The 18,634-nt window shown below is 58.7% G+C and overlaps 1 protein-coding gene across 2 annotated transcripts in view; it reads right to left on the bottom strand.

Annotated features, from left to right (window-relative positions):
* ARHGEF11 (Rho guanine nucleotide exchange factor 11) overlaps positions 1-18,634 on the bottom strand; it is a 34,067-nt gene that overhangs the window by 8,340 nt on the left and 7,093 nt on the right. Inside the window, exons 2-21 of one of the 2 annotated variants that reach the window (XM_067313167.1) lie at positions 10,934-11,025; positions 9,554-9,652; positions 8,206-8,255; positions 8,035-8,092; positions 7,415-7,590; positions 7,191-7,262; positions 6,690-6,809; positions 6,194-6,248; positions 6,021-6,115; positions 5,311-5,448; positions 5,073-5,147; positions 4,506-4,607; positions 3,895-3,993; positions 3,170-3,212; positions 2,497-2,593; positions 2,232-2,354; positions 1,881-1,904; positions 1,249-1,393; positions 775-868; positions 186-215 (exon numbers count right to left, since the gene is read on the bottom strand). In XM_067313167.1, coding sequence (XP_067169268.1) covers positions 186-215; positions 775-868; positions 1,249-1,393; positions 1,881-1,904; positions 2,232-2,354; positions 2,497-2,593; positions 3,170-3,212; positions 3,895-3,993; positions 4,506-4,607; positions 5,073-5,147; positions 5,311-5,448; positions 6,021-6,115; positions 6,194-6,248; positions 6,690-6,809; positions 7,191-7,262; positions 7,415-7,590; positions 8,035-8,092; positions 8,206-8,255; positions 9,554-9,652; positions 10,934-11,025 — 1,787 coding nt within the window. The remainder of the gene's footprint in view (positions 1-185; positions 216-774; positions 869-1,248; positions 1,394-1,880; positions 1,905-2,231; positions 2,355-2,496; positions 2,594-3,169; positions 3,213-3,894; positions 3,994-4,505; positions 4,608-5,072; positions 5,148-5,310; positions 5,449-6,020; positions 6,116-6,193; positions 6,249-6,689; positions 6,810-7,190; positions 7,263-7,414; positions 7,591-8,034; positions 8,093-8,205; positions 8,256-9,553; positions 9,653-10,933; positions 11,026-18,634) is intronic. The other variant, XM_067313168.1, reaches the window with a different exon arrangement.

Raw genomic sequence — 18,634 nt, 5'->3', positions numbered from 1 at the left:
ACCTGCCATCGAGGGGAGCCCTTCGCCCAGACCCCACAGCACACGCACCGGCTGCGGCTGGCCCAGCCGTGTCCTTCCAAGCCCACCCCAATGCCCAACGCAACAACACTGAGTACCTCGGGGCAGGGGATAAAACAAAACTAAGCACATGAGGTGAATGGCAAATAAAAGAAGAGGCCTTTTACCTTCAACAGGGGACAAAGGGACATGAAATGCTGAAAGGAAAAACAAAAATGAGATGTCAAATCAATCCTGCATTTCAACAACAAAGGAGGCAAAGAGGGAACATGTGAGCTAATGCCATGAGAACTCAAAGTGGAAGGGGAGCAAAAGGAACGTGCACACACACGTGTACACACACACACGTGTACACACTCTCCACCACCTCAGTCCACCCCAGGAGCTCCTGGGCTGTGACACTTCCAAGATACAGAGAGCAGCATGTAAGCCCGCGGGAGGGTTACGTAGGAGGAACTTTTGGGGAGAGCTCAGCTCAACTCCCCCTCCGACTCCCCTCAGAGTCATTTGGGAGCACGGACAGTCGGGAGACAACAGGTTTCCAGTGAGCGCTGGAGAACGAGGGCACAGGGTGGCTGATGAGAAGTGTGGTGGAACCAGCGTTTCTCAGCCCAGCTGAGCCTGCCTGCAGGTAAGGGGAGTCCCACGGGTGCCAAAGGCCACTCAGCTGCCCCAGGCACACAGAAGGCTGCAGATCTCCTCCAGGCAGCAGGGGAGGCTGGTGGACACAGCATCGCAGCAGGTCCCAATACTCACTGCTCTGGGAGATTTTGGGCTTCCCAATGTACTTGAGGATGGGGTTGCGCTTCTTGTCTTCCATGGCATCCTTGTCCTTCTTTGTGCCGCTGCTCTGTTGGGACACATGGGCAGCACTGATAAAACCACGTGTTACAACGTGGACACCACAGGGGCTCTGAGGGTAACCCCAACCCTCACCACGCTGGCTGAACGCTGCAGGAATAGTGGCACTGACCCTACGGGGAAGGGATGGAACTCAGATCCAGCTCTCCCTCCATCCCAGCCTGACTCCTCTGGTGACCCCATCCCCTGCACCGCTGCGGATTATTACCAGCTGGGAGGAGGCACCACAGCTTTGCCCTAGTGCTAAGTTCAAGGTGCAACCAAGCAGGGAATCTCTGCAGACCCCTAGGGTGTCTCAGAGGAGCTAGGGCAGGGAATGGCGACATCCTGGCCCCAGGGCGGAGGAACAGCTGCCAGCAACCCACCCACCTTCTTGGTCTTGGGGAAGAAGGGCAACCACTTGTCCTTATCCGGGAGGAACTGGGCCTTCTCGCTGGTGCTGGCCAAGCGGGGCTCCCGGCTGCGGATGCCTGTGTGGTTCATATACGTGCTGAGGGCAAAGGCCATGGGGGAGCTGGAAGAGAGGAGAGTGTGAGGCTGGAGATCAAACACCAGGACAGGACACCACAGGGCAGAGGCACCAAAGAAGGAGGCCAAGACATCCTGTAGGGCTGCAGAGTGACAGAAGGTCCATCTGATCCCAGGAAGGAGAGGATGCCCGGGCAGGGACACGTGGCAATGAGAGGAGGGAGGGAGAAGGAAAGGCAAGAAACAGTTTGAGAGGGCAAGCTGGAGCAGCAGGGACCGGCTGCTGCTAGGGGACAGGAGGGGGCTCTACCCAGGGCACCAGGACCCCGAGGTAAGTGTTCACCCTGCTCTTTCCCCAGGGCCACCCTGACAGCCGACAGGGATACGTCTGGCACTTGGAGGGGACGCTGCACTCCAGCATGGGAAGGGGATGTTCCTGCAACTCCTCTTGGGCCCCCCGTTGCCTCCCCAGCTAACATCTGCATTGCAGTTACATCTGGACGCACAACTGTGGTGCCCCAGGGGCCACTCACCTCCTGTCCTCTTCATATTTTGACCTAGAGAGAGACAGAGGGGGAATAAAAGAAGAGCTTGTTTGGAACGGGCTCCTGCGCTCAGTCCCCAGGAGAAGCCATCCCCGGCAGGGCGCAGCCCACCCTCCCTCCCTCCGAGCCCCCTGCAAACACCCTCTCCTCCGTCCCGCACGCCATCGCACCGAGCACCGGCTCCAAGCTCTCCCTCCAGACTCCAAACATAAATCTGTGGAGCCAGGGAGGCAGTAGGATCAACGAGCTGAGCTGACCCCATGCCCGATCCCCCTCCCAATGTCCTAGCCCCCAAATCCATGGAGAAAGGAGCTTCCTGCGCCACAGCCTGGCACTCACAGGATGTCACCCAGCTGGGCTAGCTGCTTCTCGGCCACTTGGCGCTCCTTTTGGGGGTCCCCATCCAGGTCCAAGAGGTCGTTCTCCCCGTACAGGCTCCCCAGGCCCATGGTCCGCTTTGTCCTGCAGAGATGCAGGCAGGGGTCAGGGCCACGAGCCATGGCCACCTGGGCACCAGTTCCTTCAGGTGAGAGGAACCCCGTGCGGTCGGCAGTGCGAGGAGGAGCACGTCGAGCTCTGTGGGGTGCCCAGGCCACTCTGTTACCTGTAGTCCTGGATCTGCTCCTGTATCTCGGGCATCACCATCTCCTGAGCTTCAAAGAGGGCAACTCGGACATCGTCCCCATACCGCAGGCGAGTCTCTGGGGACATGAGAAGAGAGCCAGTGTCACCAACTAGGCTCGGCTTGAGAGGAAGGGAGCAGAGGATCTTCTGGCAGCCCCAGTCCTTAGGCAGAGCAGGGCAGGCAGGGAGACCTCAGGAGTCTCTCTGTTAGCCTTCACCCTCCCAAAGCTCAGCTCCCCACTCTTCGCTAGCTGGAGTTTTAGCTTCCCCAGGCAGGGACTATCTCTGTCTCCCATTCTGCACAGGCAGACTTAGATACCTTCTCCTGGTAGGGAAGAGACCTCTCCAAGAAGAGACTTCTGCAGGACAACAGGGACAGAGTTGGGAAAGGACCAAGGAGTCCCAATTCTAAACACATTCCCTCTCTAGCAGGGCAATATGCTGAAGAGCGGAGAAGGGTAGGCTGCCTGACCCCTCTCAGATGATAGTCCGCTTTCAGAAAAGTCCTGAAGAAGTTTTTTGGCATCCTAATGAACAGTTTTTATTCAAGGTGAAGATGCCAGCGGCGCTGGCATGCAACCAGCGGCTGTGGATGTTGTGGCAGACCCTGTCACACACTGCCTGGGCTCTGGCAGAGCCACATCCTCACTCACCGATTTCAGCCAGGAGATGCTCAGACACTTTCACTCTGAGAGGCTGGGGAGGGAAGACAGAACAAAAGAGCAATTCAGCACCAGTTCATTGCAGAACAACGTGGTGAACGTGGCTGGAAGGAGCCGTGGATATGGTGCATGTGCTCAGACCAGCACAGAGGAGAGCTGCTCAGAGAGGGTGCCCCATGCTCCTGCACCATCGCTACTTGGCAACATCCACAGCCAGAGAGGTGAGAAACGGGAATCTCACACGTCGATCAAAACACTCCAGTGACCCAGCGCTCATCTCAGCACCCAGTACACACGTCCCTGCTGAGCAGCGTAACTGAAACCTGCTCCCTCAGAGGAGGCACTGGACAAGAGGTGCCCAGGAGGGCTAAGAGAGAGCCAGAAGCCATCACCCCCACGTCCCGGAGCCTCCTCTCCTGCCTGCACTGAGCTGCCAGGCCCGGAGGCAGCCGCAGTTGTGCAACGCTTGGGTACATTCGTTATGCAAGTGCAACTACTTGCATCAGTGCAGTGCTAACAAATCTCAGAGCACCCAGCGGCAACACAGCAACGGTCAGGGGCAAAAACACGCTGTTAAAAAAGAATCCCCATGCAGGGACGCTGCACGGAAATGCAACATCAGTCAGCTTTCCAGCTGATTCGCCTCCCATCTCCTGCAGGAGCAAGGACTCCCATGCAGGTTCACAACCGAGACGTAGCCGAACTCCTGCCCTTACCGCGTTCCTGTCCAAGAAGATGTTCCAGATGTCCTTCCCCAAGATCCGTGAATCCTTCGTGGTTGTCTGCTGGCAAACGTCTGCGCATAAGTAGAACAGCTGCAAGGAGGGGAGAGCAGAGAAGATGGGCAGAGGATAAAAAGGGGGAAGACTAAGAAGCAGGAAGGAGAAATACTTAATAGAGCGGCAGCCGTAGCGACGTGAAACAGGAAATGATCGCAGGGATCTCGGCAAGGGCAGTACCCCCACCCATGCCATGCCCAGGAGAGGAAGGGGAGGAAGTGAAACCCTGCACTGTGTTTCCCTCTCATGTGCACACACGGCTGTGGAAACCACTGGCAGGCAACCTGCGTACAGCAGGCAACCGCAGAGATCAGGCTCTGCGCAGGCAGCTGCTTCAGCCCCACGCAGCGTCCCGAGAGCTCTGCACGGGGGCTGCGGGGCACGGCAGAGCCCTGGATGGAGCCAACGCTTTGTGAGCGTACTCAACAAACACGCACCGCCCTGGAGCCCCCAGGGAAAAGGAGAAAGTACCAAATACGCCAGCCCATCTGGATTTCCCCCCCTCCTTGGTGCCTCCAGGCACTGTCAGCGACAGGGACTTCGCTTACCAGGGGACTGGGATCTGCCTGGGAGAAGATGTAGCGCAAGAAGACGCCCAGATGTGCCGGCCGCGATTTCAGCTTCCCCAGGTCTTGGAAGAGGGAGTCACACTGGGCAGAGAAGAGACCCAAAGGAGGACACACCAGTTAGGAAGGAAAGGCATTAACCCCTCTGGAGCAGGTCCACCCCGCAGCTCATCGCCAGGGTAAATCTCCGGCTCCTTTATCCCTTTCCTCACTGCAGCAGAGCACTCGTGGCAGCCGCCTCCCTCAGATCAGCACAACCCGCCCGACCTTGGACATCCCCTTCAGGGCTGTGTCGGCAGCCCAGCTGGCTGCAGCGCTGGCCGTCATCAGGGAAAACCCTTTGCACGGGCAGGGACGATGGTGGCAGATGAGGTCAGTGAGCGAGGCCTCCTTCTTAGGAGGATTTCTAAATGCCACCACTTACTGGGTGCCGGGCACATGGGCCAACAAAGGGAACCGTGTGGAAGGGGAGGCCGGGCCCCGTCCCATGGCCCTGGACAGCTGCTACAGAGATGGGGCAAAAGCCAAGAATATCTTGGATGCTGTTACCTCGTTATTGAAATATCCTGGGTCGCAATCCTCCTCTGGCCCAATGATGAGGGGCCGCGCCGTCCGGTCCAGTCCCTGCAGGAGACAGGAGAGACAGATAGCATCCCGGCGATGGCAGGCACCCCGGCTTTGAGCGACTCTGGGTCACCGCTGTGGGTCGAGCGCTGTCAGACTCCCCCTCCCGGCAGCGGGACCCCAGCCCGTTCCCCCCCCCCGGGATGGCCCGTCCCCAGCCCACCTGCTCGGCAGAGGGGGCGAAGGCGGTGTCGGAGCCCTGCCGGCGATGGTGCTGGCACATTCGGGAGGTGATGATGGGGGAGGTACGCGGGCTGTCCAGACCGTGGTCGGAGAGAACGGAGTTCCGGTTCAGAGAGATCTGCTCGGGACAAGGGCGAAGGCGCTGGCGTCAGGGGACGCAGCGTGGGGCCGGCCAGCCTCCCCGCCAGCACCTGGAGTCAGCAGCACCTCTCACCCACCCGTGAGAGACACCCAGGGCTGTCTCTAGAGCCGTTTCCAGGTCAGAGACCATGAAAGGAAACGTTCTCAAAGGGTCCAAGGAACTTGGAAACCACATACACCCTTGAGGGCTATCGGAAATGCTCCTCTTTGCTAAGATGAGCTTTAAGATTAGGAACACAAACTAGGGACTTAAGGCTTCAGGGCTGATGCAGTCGTGTCAGACTAAGGAAATTCAGAGCCGTGACTGCATTACGAGAAATTCAGCTTGTTAAGAAAGTAAATAAATAATTACAATTGCAGAATTAGGCCCTCAACTCCTAACGGCCCTGTGAGGGCAGGATGCACAGACCCCTACATCTGGGCCTTGCTGTAGCTTCCATCCATCCCAGCCTAGATTTAGACAGTTTTAAACCACGCTTTTCTTCCTCCTCCCAGGGCCCAGCAGAAGTAGAGCTGGGCTGCTCTCTGCAGCAGTAACCCTGCTCTTACCTCGCTCACGGAGGGGAACCGCTCTGTGCCGGACTCCAAGCCGCTGTCACCGTCCTGAGAGTCCAGGGAGAGGCGTCCTGGGCACAGAGAACAAACTGAACCACGTGGAAACGGGCAGGAGAGCCCGTAGGCACTGGGGAGCGGGAAAGGTGCAAAACACCACCGAAACTCACCTTCCGTCACCCTGGAATTGGCCAGGCCGGCATCACCACTCAGCCGCCCCAAATCCTGGAACGCAAGGATGTGCGTTGGAGCAGCAGGACGTTACCCAAGAGGTGGGGACACCCAGGCACAGAGCGAGGGATAGGCCAGCCCACAACAGCTCCCACAAATTGCAGCGAGTTTTGGAGACCAGGAGCAGCTCCTTCTCCCGAGCAGACCACACCGAGAGACGGTTCACCCAAGCCAAGCGCAGGCCTCCGGGGCAGCCGCTCTGCCTTGCTGAGCTCGCTCCATCCCACCCGTGCTCGCAGCACCCGCACCCAAGGCCAGCCGGGCCCCGCAGCGCACAGCTCCCGCTGCATTCGGAGGGTTTTCTTGGCCAGGTGACAAGAGGGTCACCTCGCCGCGGCTAGAACCAGGCCAAGCTCCAACCCGGAGGGCGGCAGGACAACTCAACCAGGAGTAACTCTGGTAATTCCCTGTGCAGCTCCAGGGCATTTCACGTACCACAGAGCCACCAGTCTCCTGTCGGATTTTGAGCTGCAGCTGGCTGACCCGCCGGCGCGCACCTTCGATCTGCTCCTCCACTACGGTGGCAGGGTTTCGGCTGTACACCTCATAGAAGCGCTGAGCGGAGAGATGAGACACGACACTTATGGCAGCTCCATCCCAGTAAGTCTGCCCTGCCATCCCCCAGGAAAGGGGCAGCGACACCCAGCACGGCTCGCGAGCACCCGGCTGCAGAACAGGAGCTGGCTGGATGGGCCATCCGTGCGCTCCAAGGGCTCCACGGAGGTCAGCAAGCAATGACAACATCTGCCCCCCCAAATATTATACATCTCAGGCACCAGTCAGGTCTCTAGCACAAGCAGGAGGGTGTCAGTCCTGCCTGGCAGCAAGGTGGGATGAGCTGCTCCCAATGCTAAGAGCTCAGAGAAGGGAATAACCAGCCCAAGGGCTGCTCCGCTGCTGCTCCCCCAAGGAAAAGAGCTGGCAACCCCATCGTACCTGTAACTCTGCCTCCTCCTGCCGCAGCATGTTCCGGAGAATCTGTGTCGCGTGTTTCTGAACTTCTGGGTCCTGGAATTTAGGATGGACACAAAGAGACAGATTGAGCTTCATCCTCCTCTTCCCCGCAGTGCAGGGCAGCATGGAGGGTCAGAGCGGGACAGCAGCGCAGGCAGGACGAGCCACACGTGCCTGCTGCGCGGGAGCACCGCACAGTTTGTTACCTGCAGGGGTTTGGGGCCGGTGATGCGCTGCGGAGGTAGCGGTGGCGGAGGAGGTGGCGGGGGACGCGTGGGGCTGACGTGGGGAGCCCCTGCCATGCTCACATCTTGCTGAGAATTGGAGAGCCCCACCGAGGGCGGGGGAGAGCCCAGGAGGGTCAGAGCGACGTAGGCACCAGCTGGAAAAAAATGCAAGGATCAGGAAAGGGAGGGAGAGAAAGATTTCCATTATTCACTGTCCAGGGGGAGCAGTGGCGCGGGCAGGCTGCAGAGCGACGCGGCGAGGGCTGAGCTTTCTCCACGACAACGTCTGCCGGGCGGGCTGGGTGTGCGCTGCTCGGCCCGGCCCCAGACTCCCCGGTGCTTTGCCCTCCAGTGGCTCTCACTAATCTCCCTAATTGTCTGACGGGAACGTGCTCCTACACACCTGCGCCACCTCCTCCCCGCCTCGTGGCGAGGGATAAAGAGCTGCAGCAGCTCGGGCATGCTGCCCAGCAAAGGAGAGCCACCGGGACGGCTGGGCAGAGCAGCTGGGAAGGGGAAGACCAGGGCTGCCAGTCATCTAAGATCACGAGGCATCAAGTTGGCCTCAAAGCAGTGACATCTCCCCCAGCCATACTCACATTTGATTAACTTCACCACTTCGAGATGAGAACTGTTTGTCACCATCGTGCCGTTCACCTGGGAGAAGAGAAAGAGGGCATCAGACTGGCATGCGGAGCAGGGCACGCTGCCCCGAGCAGAGACCAGAGAAGCGCTGGGAAAGCCTGAAGGCGACGGCTCTGGGTGCTCACCTTGACGATCCGGTCCCCCTCTTGCACCCCTGCTCTCATGGCTGCTCCTCCTGCAACACGAGAGAGAGACAGACCACTTTTTAGCCCACAGTGAATATGGACAAGTCCTCTTCGGCCCACAAAATGAGACCCAGCGCCTCCTTAACAGCATTTTCCAAATCATGGTGAACCAAGGGCCCCAACCCGTTACCCCACCATCCAGGATGACTCCTGCACATCTAGAGAGCATTAAGAAGCCACCATGGGCCTGGATGCAAACACAGGAGCAGGGCCCAGGAAAAGCAGTGTTATTCTGCCTTTTCTCCCCCTGCCCACTCTTTAACAAAACCATTGAGATTGAAATCCATGAAAAATTCTCTTTTCCTAAAGCCAAACCCAAGAGGAAATGTTTCCATTAGGTTCAATTCCAAGCCGAGGGCCTAAGACATGGCAGAGAGCTTGGAGAAGTGGAAAGCACACTGGATTGTTCAGATTCCTTCAGCTTTAATAGTCTCATTACTGGCAGCTGAAGGGAGAAGCGGGGGGCAGGACTCCCTGCCGTCCGGCACCCAGGGTGGTCATTCACACCGGGGCGAGGTGGGTGTGAACGCGTGTCAGTGACCACACAGGCGGCAGCACCGCAGGGAACGGGGCCCGGGGGGCCTCAGCCCCCAGCTCCGCGCCCCCGGCCAGAGCCGCACGCCCAGGAGTCCCCCGGGGCAAGAGGGGCCGATGCAGGGGTCTCTCCCAGCAGCTCCTGCTGCAGGAGAGAGGAATTCCAGCGTTAACCTGCCCTTGAAACGCGCAGCATTTTCCCTTTCCTACATTCTCATTTTTCCTGGCTTTTGGGCTAGAGGGGGGAAGGGGGAGGAGGCGGGAACATCCGCTGTAAAATAAGCAGTTCATTGTCTATTTAAATTGCTGCTCCAAGCCCTGCCACCCCGCAAAGTCATTATACAGCAAAACCGGCAGCGTCTCCCGCAGCACCGCGCCAAGAGCAGAGCGCTGCCGAATCCCTGTTTACCGAGGGCTACAAAAGGGAATTCCCCACCCACCCACAGTCAGCAACTCCCTGGATTATATAACAACCGGGAGAGCGCCGCGGTTAACCTGTCACTGCCCGGAGAGCTTCCCCACGGTCCGGGGAGCAACGCCACCCCACGCCGGCGACCTGAACAAGCTCACCCCGTAACTTCCTTCCTTCCCCCAGCAACCGTGTCCTCTGCTGTCCCCGTTCGGAAGAAAGACGTCAAGCGAGCAACTGGAAGGAAGGTCTCCTCCTCCCGCGTTTCGCCAGCCCCAGGAGGGACGGGACCCTAAGCAGAGGAGGGGAGCCCGCAGGGGCCGCGAGGGCCCGGCTCCTGCTCACCTGGCCGCACGGACTGCACGAGGACGATGCGGTCCCCGCTGACGGTGAAGCCGAAGCCATGCTGGTCCTTCTGGATGATGACGCAGCGCTGCACCAGACCTGAGCAGGGAGAGGAGGGAAAGCAAGTGAGGCTCTGAGCCTCGAGCGCCAACGTGGCCTGGACCAATTTGCTGTGGCTCCTGGTTCCTGGGGCTGCCGCTCCTGCCCGTTCTCCAGAGCCAGGGAAGGGGCGCACGGCCCTCGAGAAGTCAGCTGTGGTTTGGCAGCAAAGCCAGGGTCTCCATCCCAAAAGCGCACGGAGCAGGAGATGGTGCGCAGAGAACACCCACACGGTTTTTGGTATTCTGCTCCGTAGCCCCCCACCCCCGAATCACGCTCAGAGCCGCGGGTTTGCACCGGGCGCTGGATTCAGAGCGGCCAGGGAGGGGACACGTGCTCGAGACAGCGGCCGAGGCTCTGCAAGCAGCTGGGTTGCTCACTCGCTCGCTAACCTCTGCAGCAAGACTCGCCAGAGCTCTCGGGCCCCTTGCGCGCTGCTCTGGCAACACGAGGGGCACGGTGAATTCATCCTCACACTGAGGGCTCTTTATGCTGCCCAAACGATGTAAAAGGCGACACGGCAAGAAGAAGAATCAGACCCCAAATCTCCCAAGAACAGAACGGTCATCGCTTCTGGCTATGCTGTATTAATAACTGCTGAACTCTGGGCCTGCCCAGATGCCGAGCCGGTTTCCTCCGAGCAGCCCGAGCTCCCGCAGCCGCCCTTGTCCCAGGGCCACAGCGGGGGAGCCCCTTCCTGCCTCCCAGGCTTTTAACCTCCAAATCTACCTGCTGTAAAGAAAGCTTCAACCTTCTACCTGTGGAAACCAGGGGCATATCAAAAAAGCAACCTCACATCAAGCCTGCGACCCACGGCCCCCCGCAGTGATCCAGTTCCCTCATCCACGGGGCTGACAAGATGCAGCCAGAGCCCGCAGCCAGCAACGCTGGATGCCTGCCAAATCCCTCCCGTAGGCTCAGCGCCTTTACTCCATCCCCTCTGAGAACGGGGCTTTAGGCTAAGCACAGGCACCGTGGGAAGAGCCTCCGGCCACGGGCACCTTTGCAGCCCCGCTCCCTTGCTGCTAGGCCAGCTCAGGGGCCAGAGAGGGTCCTGCGCTCCCCAGGCACCCGCGGCCTTGGCCAGGCCACGCCGCCGCTCTGCTCCTCAGCTTCCCCGCTGCAAACGGGGCGGGAGAGCCGCGTCCCACCCCACAAGGACACTGCGAGGACTGCGCTGTACAGCCATTAAGGCCCCTGTGCAAACAGGCAGCTACTCGCACCGCACCGGCCACATCCTCTAGCACAGCACAAGCGGAGGAGGGGGAAGGAAAAATCTACCTGTGGTTTCGGTGGAGTCAGAGGGCTGGTGGTGGTGCCCGGGAGACCTCCGTTCCGAAGACGAATCGCCCAGGGAAGACAGGCTGCTTAACCTGCGGAGGATGAAGCGAGGAAGGTCAGGGAGGAGAACAAGTGGAGAGGGTCATCCTGCAGCCCCTGCCAGGGACTCGGCTCTCGCTCCGGCTCAGGAAGGACAAACGCGCAGAGCTGCGCGGCAGCAGCTGGAAAGCCACGGCAGCCCGCGCCAGCTCCTGCTGCCCGGCCCCAAGCCGCCTCGGGAAAACGCTTCTCCCTTCATCCCCCTGCCAGCCCTGACCCAGAGCTCCAGGCAGAGCCCCGGAAGACGCCAGGCTCGGGGCCATGGCCCAAGGTCTCCCGTAGGTCCGGGAGGATGCTCGAAGGAAGGAGCCGGTCGGGGCTGCACGGAATGAGCAGGGCCGGGAGAGAAGAGCGAAGGTGACAGGCAAGAGGGCACTGCGTCATGCAACGCGCACACACAGCGCGGGCGCTCGGCGCCGGGGCTTACCAGGCTGCAATGGGGCTGATGGAAGAACAGAACACGAAGCAGCGAAGGATGGATGAGAGAAAGACAGACAGACAACGGACAGTTATTTTACATTCCTCCCCTCTCGCTTCTCCTCGCCAGCCCTGCAGCGAGGCTCCGCACGCCGCACTGACAAGCTGCCTGCGGCTTTTTGCGCACGGGAGACACGCGGCCCGTCCCCTGGCTGTTGCGCTGGAAGGACTGCTCCTCCCCGGGGTGAGGAGGGAGGGCGCTCATCCCAATAGCTCTTTTTAGCCTCGGCGTTTCTTCTCCACCTAACGGGGCCTGGAGAAGTCGAAGCAAACCCCGGCCGTTGGGCAGCCAATGCTGCAAACACCGCTTAAACGAGACGGCCCCTGGCTGCTCCGCCAAGTCACGATACCCACGTAAGCTCGGTGTGCTGGCAGGAGATGCTAACTCGAGTGATGGCCCGAGGAAACCACACGGGAGCTGGATTTTGAGTCACCTGCATCAAAGACGAGCCTCACACTTGTTCTTCGCCACCTAGCCAGGGCCGCACCAAAAACAGCACCCCAGAGCTACGCAGCCCTGCTCCCTTACCCCTCTTCAGGGGACCTGACTCTGCCGGTCCTCCGAATCCGGCACCATCCCAGAAACGAGGACCCCAGAGCACGGCCTCCCGCTCGCATCCTTTCCCCAAGCCACCCGGGCTCCCTGCTCTGAGGCCGGCCTGGAAGCAGGACCCTAGAGGCGAGACGTCCTCCTTGGCTGCTGTCCTATCCCTCCTCCTCCCATCCGAACCAGCCAGACCCCCGCGCTCTGGGGCAGGGGCCGAGCGGGAGGGCGACGAAGCAACAAAAGAGAGAAAAATGAAGGTTTTCCCAGCGTATCTGATCGAAATACCAGCTGGCCTTTGCCTTAAAGCCCCCGAGACTGCGATGAAGCGAGGGTGCAGCATGAGAGCACGAGCGCCAGCCCCTTCCCCGACCCCTCTTACCTGGGCAGGTGAGGCTGCCTTTTGCTGCCTGGTCTGCTGCCAAGGAGGGAGGACACAAAGCGACACCAAAGACAGGGGTTGCGGTGAGAGATGGCGCAAGGCCCCGAGGACAGCGTTGCAGGGGAGCGGAGCGGAGCGGAGCGGGGGGGAGAAGAGGAGACAAACAGATCAAGAGACAGACGCGGAGCGCACGGCACGGCAACGGTGCGTCCGCGCCCCGCGGCGAAGGGGCCGGGCAGCGCGTCGGGGCCCCCCGCCGCCGCCTCTCCGCGTGCTCGCCGGCTTCCCCCTCGCTGCGCAGCCTCGGGGGCGTTCGCAGGACTCGGGGCAGGACCCTGCCGCGGAGGCAGGAGGGTTTGGAGGAGTTTAGAGTGAGTCCCGGTCAGGGCGGGCTGGACTCGCGCCGGGTCTCAGCCCGCCATGGCGTTCCCGAGCACCATGTGGGTGCCAGGAAGGCTCAGCCTCCACCACGGGCTCAGAGCGGGATTTCTGGCACGGCTTGGAGAAAGGTGATGTTCCTCCCAAAAATGAGGATGACATCTCTCCTTCCCAGAGAGGTTGCACGGACGCGCGGCGGGCCCGAAGGGGGATGCCTCGCTGGCCAACACGCTGCAGAAGTGCAAAGCGCCCATGGTATACTCACTTCTTTAAATTGTGTGTGTGTGTGTGCGTGTGTGTGTGTGTATGCAAGCCTGAGTGTGCATCAAATGAACTCCACCGCGAACCCAAACCAGGCTTATTTCAGGACGACGGGGGAAGCCACAAAGGTGGTTAAAGCAGTCCCAGGCTAAACACAAGCAGCGAAGCAGCAACAGCCTCTCACCTCGTCGCACCGTGCTCCGGCACACGGTGAAACGCCGCGTTTGCTACAAGCTCCCCCGTGCCGGCACCAAAAACCGCGCCAGGGAGCCGAGAGCGTTCAGCTGGGCTGAACAACAGGATCTCCCGAAGCCGCTCCACCGCCCCGAAACCGCCCCGCGGGACGGAAAGTCAGAGTCCACAACAGCGTAAACCCCAAAGCTCCGCTGCTGCAGCCGATTTCCAAGACGCAATGGCTCCCCGAAACCACAATTACAGGCGAGCCAGAGGCACCGAGGGTAATTACAGCCGGTTCCATCGGATCAGCATTCTCCTGCCTGCCTACACCCCCTTCGGCCGAGTCGGAGGGCCCTGGGTACGCACCATGGCAATTTCCATCCGCTTTCCAGCGCACGAGGCTGGTTAACGCTCCTCCCGGCTCCAAATCTTTCCCCTCTCTCCTACGCTGACAATCGTAACAGTCAAAAGCTTCACCCAAAAAGCAAAATTACATAGTGGCATCGCCGGCTGCAGCACTGGACAGGCGAGGAGGAAGGGCAGCATCCACAGAGAAGTGCCGACAGCAGAACAGGCTTCCCAGGAGGGCTGCTTCAACGCCAAGAACATAGAGGTAAAACAGCAACAGGCTTAACTGCATCGAGGTGCCCAGCAGGTTAAAAGCAGATTTAATTCTCAGCCACGCGGGGGAATAAGTCAACGCCGCCCAGCGATCTCTGCTGGAGAAGACCAGAGGGAGGCCTCGCACTTCAGGGCCGCGACACAAAACCGGCAGAGAAAACGGGCGAAAACGTCCCCGTCACGTGGCCGCGGGGCGCGCAGCTCCTAGCACCGCATTAGCGAGTCCACCTTCAAGGAACGTTAATACTAGGGTCGAACCCCCCAGTATTAGGAAATGCCTCGCTTAAGGTCACCCGGGCAATCTTAATTCAGACCCTACCTGCATCGTCATTATGCCACAGCCTCTAATTTACTCAATTACACTTCCCGCAGGACCCCCTGCCTTGTCCGCCAAAGAGGGAACTAAATCAGGGCCTTGTCAGGGAGGAGCCCGGGCACATTCGCTGCAGAAGAGGGGATGAGCAAGGATGGGGAGCGCAGAAGAGAGGCCGAGGTGTCCCCGACCCACGTCTCCACGTGCTGGTGGGCAGCAAGGGGCAGGAAACGCAGGAAGGACAGAGTTGAGAAAGAGCCACAGTCTGGGTCAAAGTCAAGTGAAACTGTGCTTCTGCCGGAGTCGGTTTTAAAAAGCAAAGCCTGACGTGGACTTTTCCACTCGTTTCTTCACCCCCAGCTTCGGGCCCAGGTCTCCGAGGCCAGGAGGCCTCGCGGTGACTCAGGGCCGCGGGCTCGGCATGCTCGGGGCCGGCGTTTCGCTGCATCCTGGCACGCGGACAGGAGCAGAGCCACAAAGCCTCTCCCACGGCCCTTTCCCGGAGCAAGCCACAGGCCAGGAGCGGAGCTCCCACGTCCCCTAGGGGAGAGGGAGGTTTCCCTGGGGACTGTGCTTTGCCTCGGAAGTAGGAAATGATGCACCGGGGCGTGATTTTCACATGGCTCCGGGGACGCTCCTTCCAGATCCCACAGCAAGTCCAGATGGGCGGCGCGGGATGGATTTCCCAGGCTAACGAGTCACCTTGGATAAAAGGAGCAGAGACGCGCACTGGATTTTCTGAAAAACAGCACATGTGCCTCTGGCAAATAAACGCCTCTCCCCAAAGCCTCGAGCTTAACTGGCACCTCTCACTATCGAAGAGGGAAGAGGAGACAAAACTCCTCTCGGAGACATGCACAAGCTCCCATGTTGTCACCCTTCCTCCCAAAGATGACACCGTCCACTGCCTCCTCCGGACATGCGCTCTAGTAAAAGAGCATTGCTGCTACGGTCAGAGGCAGGACGCGGTCGCAAAGCCGCTGCTGCGCAAACTCTAACCGCAGCCAGGTTATCCAACGGCCCGGCTCAGGACGCTCCGAGCAGGGCAGATGATGCTACTTTATCCAGGCCACGGGAGGATTGGTTCCTCTTTTGACATCGCCCCGGATGCAAGGTCTTAAGATGAGACGCGCTGATGAACAAGGTGGGAGATAAAACGGCTTTTAAGCCGCATCATTAGGGTAAGTTACCTGGTGCAAAAAGGTGCCAGCACTACGCAGAGCTGAGCCCGGAGCCCGGCCGGGAACGGCCAGTCCGACCCCGGAACAACTCAGGGCCACACCAGCGTCACCTTCACAGCACGAATCCATTCCTGCTTAACGTGAAGGAGATCCACCAGCGTTAGCTCGTTCCGGTCTAAAAGAGTGCTTTAATTCAGCTTTGCATAAGCTTCTTCCTAATAGACTTACAGAGAACCAAAACATGCCATTTTAAACCAAATGCTGCACGGCCATTTGTGCCAGCTCGACAGGGACCCGATTTGAACGTGTGTCCCCTACCAGAGAAGCTACTTCAGCGACGGTCACGATTTTTTTTTTGGGTAACGATTCACATTTCTGTAATGATTTTGGCCTATGCAGATGCACCACCAGGGCAGCAGTCTTCCAGCAGTTTTTTCTCCTGCACGAGGCTCCTTTACCAGCCCCGGCTCCGTGGATGCATGCGCCGGCAAGACCTTCGGTGGGGGGAAGAGAAACCCTTGGAAAGGGAGGACGCTGCGCCTACGGTTGTCACCGCAGCCCAGGCCCGAAGGATCAACCCCCAAGTCTTCCTAAAAAGTAACTCTGGAGTCCGTCGGGCTCCGGGGCACGAAATTCCTTGGAAATTGAAGGCTGAATCATGCAACTGCCCTTGACTCATCAAGTCTTGATGCAACAGGAGCAGTGCCAGGTTCCAGAAGGGGAACCATTTTCCTACCCCGAACTGGCATCTGTAGAAATGACTTAGAGGCATCCACATCATCACTGGGTTACTCATCCGAACGGGTGTCCTATGCTCTACTGCATTCATGGTAATTACGGTTTCTGGTTTGAGGTTATTTTCCCTGATTTGAGTTATTTTTAGTTAAATCACAGCTATTACTTTTTCAGAAATATTTTGGAAAAAAAAAAAAAATCCCCGTCCTTTAAAAAAGAAAACGCTACGCTCAGCTCCTGTGAGCTTCGCAGATGTATTCCTGCTGGGAACGACGCAGACCTACACCGCGAACACGGTGTTGCCCGTACCCCCGTGTGCTCAGCACACTGCGGGCATCAGGAGCCCGTCTCAGCCCGAGCTCTCCCGCAGCAGCCCGGCCTCTGTTAAATTCATTAGTCCTCGGGCCAAGGACCTGCTCGCGCAGAGCTTGCAGGCAACGCGAGCAAAATAAAACGAGGTGACGAGCGGCACCGTCGCTGGCAGCGCTGGCACGCCGCTCGCCGGCACTAGACACCGGCCGCCCCAGCGCCCAGCCAGGTGGAGGCGAGCGCTGCCTCGCTGGGCTCCTTTTCCCAGCGCGAGTCTTCGTTTTCCATGGAGTTCAGGTCTGGACATTCCCTCTACCATCTGGACAGCTCAGCTTTAAAGGGGGGAAAAAGAAAAATACAGGGAAAAGCACACAGATGCTAAGCGGCAAACACCTATGGCAAAGAAAACGCTGCAACCTCGGGAGGCCGAGCAGAACAAAAGCCACAATTAAAAGATTAAGAGAGAAACAGGATCAAATCCTCAAAGTGGGTCAGGCTGCAGCCAGAGCTTTGCAAATGCTCGGTGCGAGACATCGGGATTTTTTTTTTCCCTTTCCAAGGCTCCAAATGGTTGCTCCCTGCAATCCCATCTCTTGGGAAGACAAAACGTTTTACAAACAGCCCAGGCCTGGCCTGTACGCGCAAACAGGCCAGCCTGCAAACGTGCTGCTTTTTAAGATGAGCGGGAAGGCAAATCGGGCCGGCACGGGCTTGTCTGCAGGAAGAAAGTTACAAAAAAAAAATATATATATATATATGTATATATGGAAAAAAAAAAAAAAGACTTGAAAAGGGAAACCAGCGCCGTGTTGGGATGCCTCTTGCAACTGAGTCACTGCTTCCACCGCGGCCTGCTGCTCACACCCCATCCACAGCCCGAAGCACCGTCTGCAGCAGGACGTTAACGTCTGCAGGAAGAGCAGGACATTAACGTCTGCCGGAGGACGTTACAGTCTGCACCACTGCAGCACCCACCTATGAAGGTTATTTGACGCGTCCCATTGTAAAACCCCGCTTTCGGCCGCCTGTACCTCTCCCAAACTGCAGCCCTTCAGAAAGGGCTTCGCATACTGGCTGTCTCCTGATATTCTGGGGACAGGAAGGAAGGAAGGAATTGCAGCTAAAAATGATTCAACTTCCTCCCCTTCCCCCTCCCCAGCGCAAGGCAGAGGGAAAATGCGTTTGCCTGGCTGCATCCAGTGCCGACTCGCTTCTCCCTGGAATAGCTCCATGGCTCCCAACCTTTGGAGCGGAAAGGCGGGGAGGGCTGCAACGCATGTGCTAAGGATGTGCATCTTCCCGTTCCAGCAAAAACACGCCAGCTTCGGGCAGGCTGGAAGCCACAGCCCCAGGGACGGCGGGGAGCTGCGGCCTGGACGCGCTCGGAGCAGACGGCTTGGACGGGAGCGTCGGGCTGCACCCTCGCTGTCCTGCACCGAAACATCATTTTTAGTGTCACCTCAGGGAATGAGCCCTGTCCCAGCACCCACCAGTCCTGGGATAACGTCCCACTACCACGTCTCCGTCCCTTCCAGCCTGCCGCTGGGATCTCGGCACAGAGTCCTGCACGGCGGACCCTTGCCCTTAAACGCCACGGGACAAGTTTCTCCTGAAATCAGCCCCGTCTCTGCCTGGGTGTCAGTCCAGGACCCGCACGGGGGACGCGGTGGCGGCAGCTCCAGGAACGCTCACCTGCCTCCCTGCTCGGGATGCCGGGGAGAGCTACGGAGAAACGACAGGTTCGGTGCAAAACTCTCAGCTGCTCTTGTTTCGCAGCCGACCTATTCAATTGCAAAATGATGACGCATCGGGGAAGCTTGTAATTATGTGTCTGGTTCTAAGTTTGTATGTAGAGGATTTAAACCTTGTTAGGGTTTTGCTAGCAAATTAAAGAAAGGAAAAAAAAAGTAATTTCTCACCATTTTCATCCTACTATGGATAAAATTTGCAATTAAAAACCCCTATTACAGAGGAGACGTACTTTTCTTCTCATCTTTTCCCTTCCTAGAACACACAACAATTTTTCTGACTTCCAACCAGGAACGTATTTAAGTGCACGCTTAAAGTTAAGGATGAGAGTAGTCTTAGAACAACTTTTGGCTACTATTAGGCCGAGAGCCCAATCCCTGCCACCGGCGGGGTTCGGCTCGGCCGGGCCGACCGCGTCTGCAGAGAGGCAAAACAGGGCTCACATGGCCCGCGAGGATCCAAAGCGTCCTTGTGG

Source organism: Apteryx mantelli, chromosome 31, assembly GCF_036417845.1.
Source record: "Apteryx mantelli isolate bAptMan1 chromosome 31, bAptMan1.hap1, whole genome shotgun sequence".
NCBI classification, from domain to species: Eukaryota; Metazoa; Chordata; class Aves; order Apterygiformes; family Apterygidae; genus Apteryx; species Apteryx mantelli.
The sequence above is the reverse complement of the archived record's forward strand: the minus strand, read 5'-3'. Positions and strand labels throughout refer to the sequence as shown.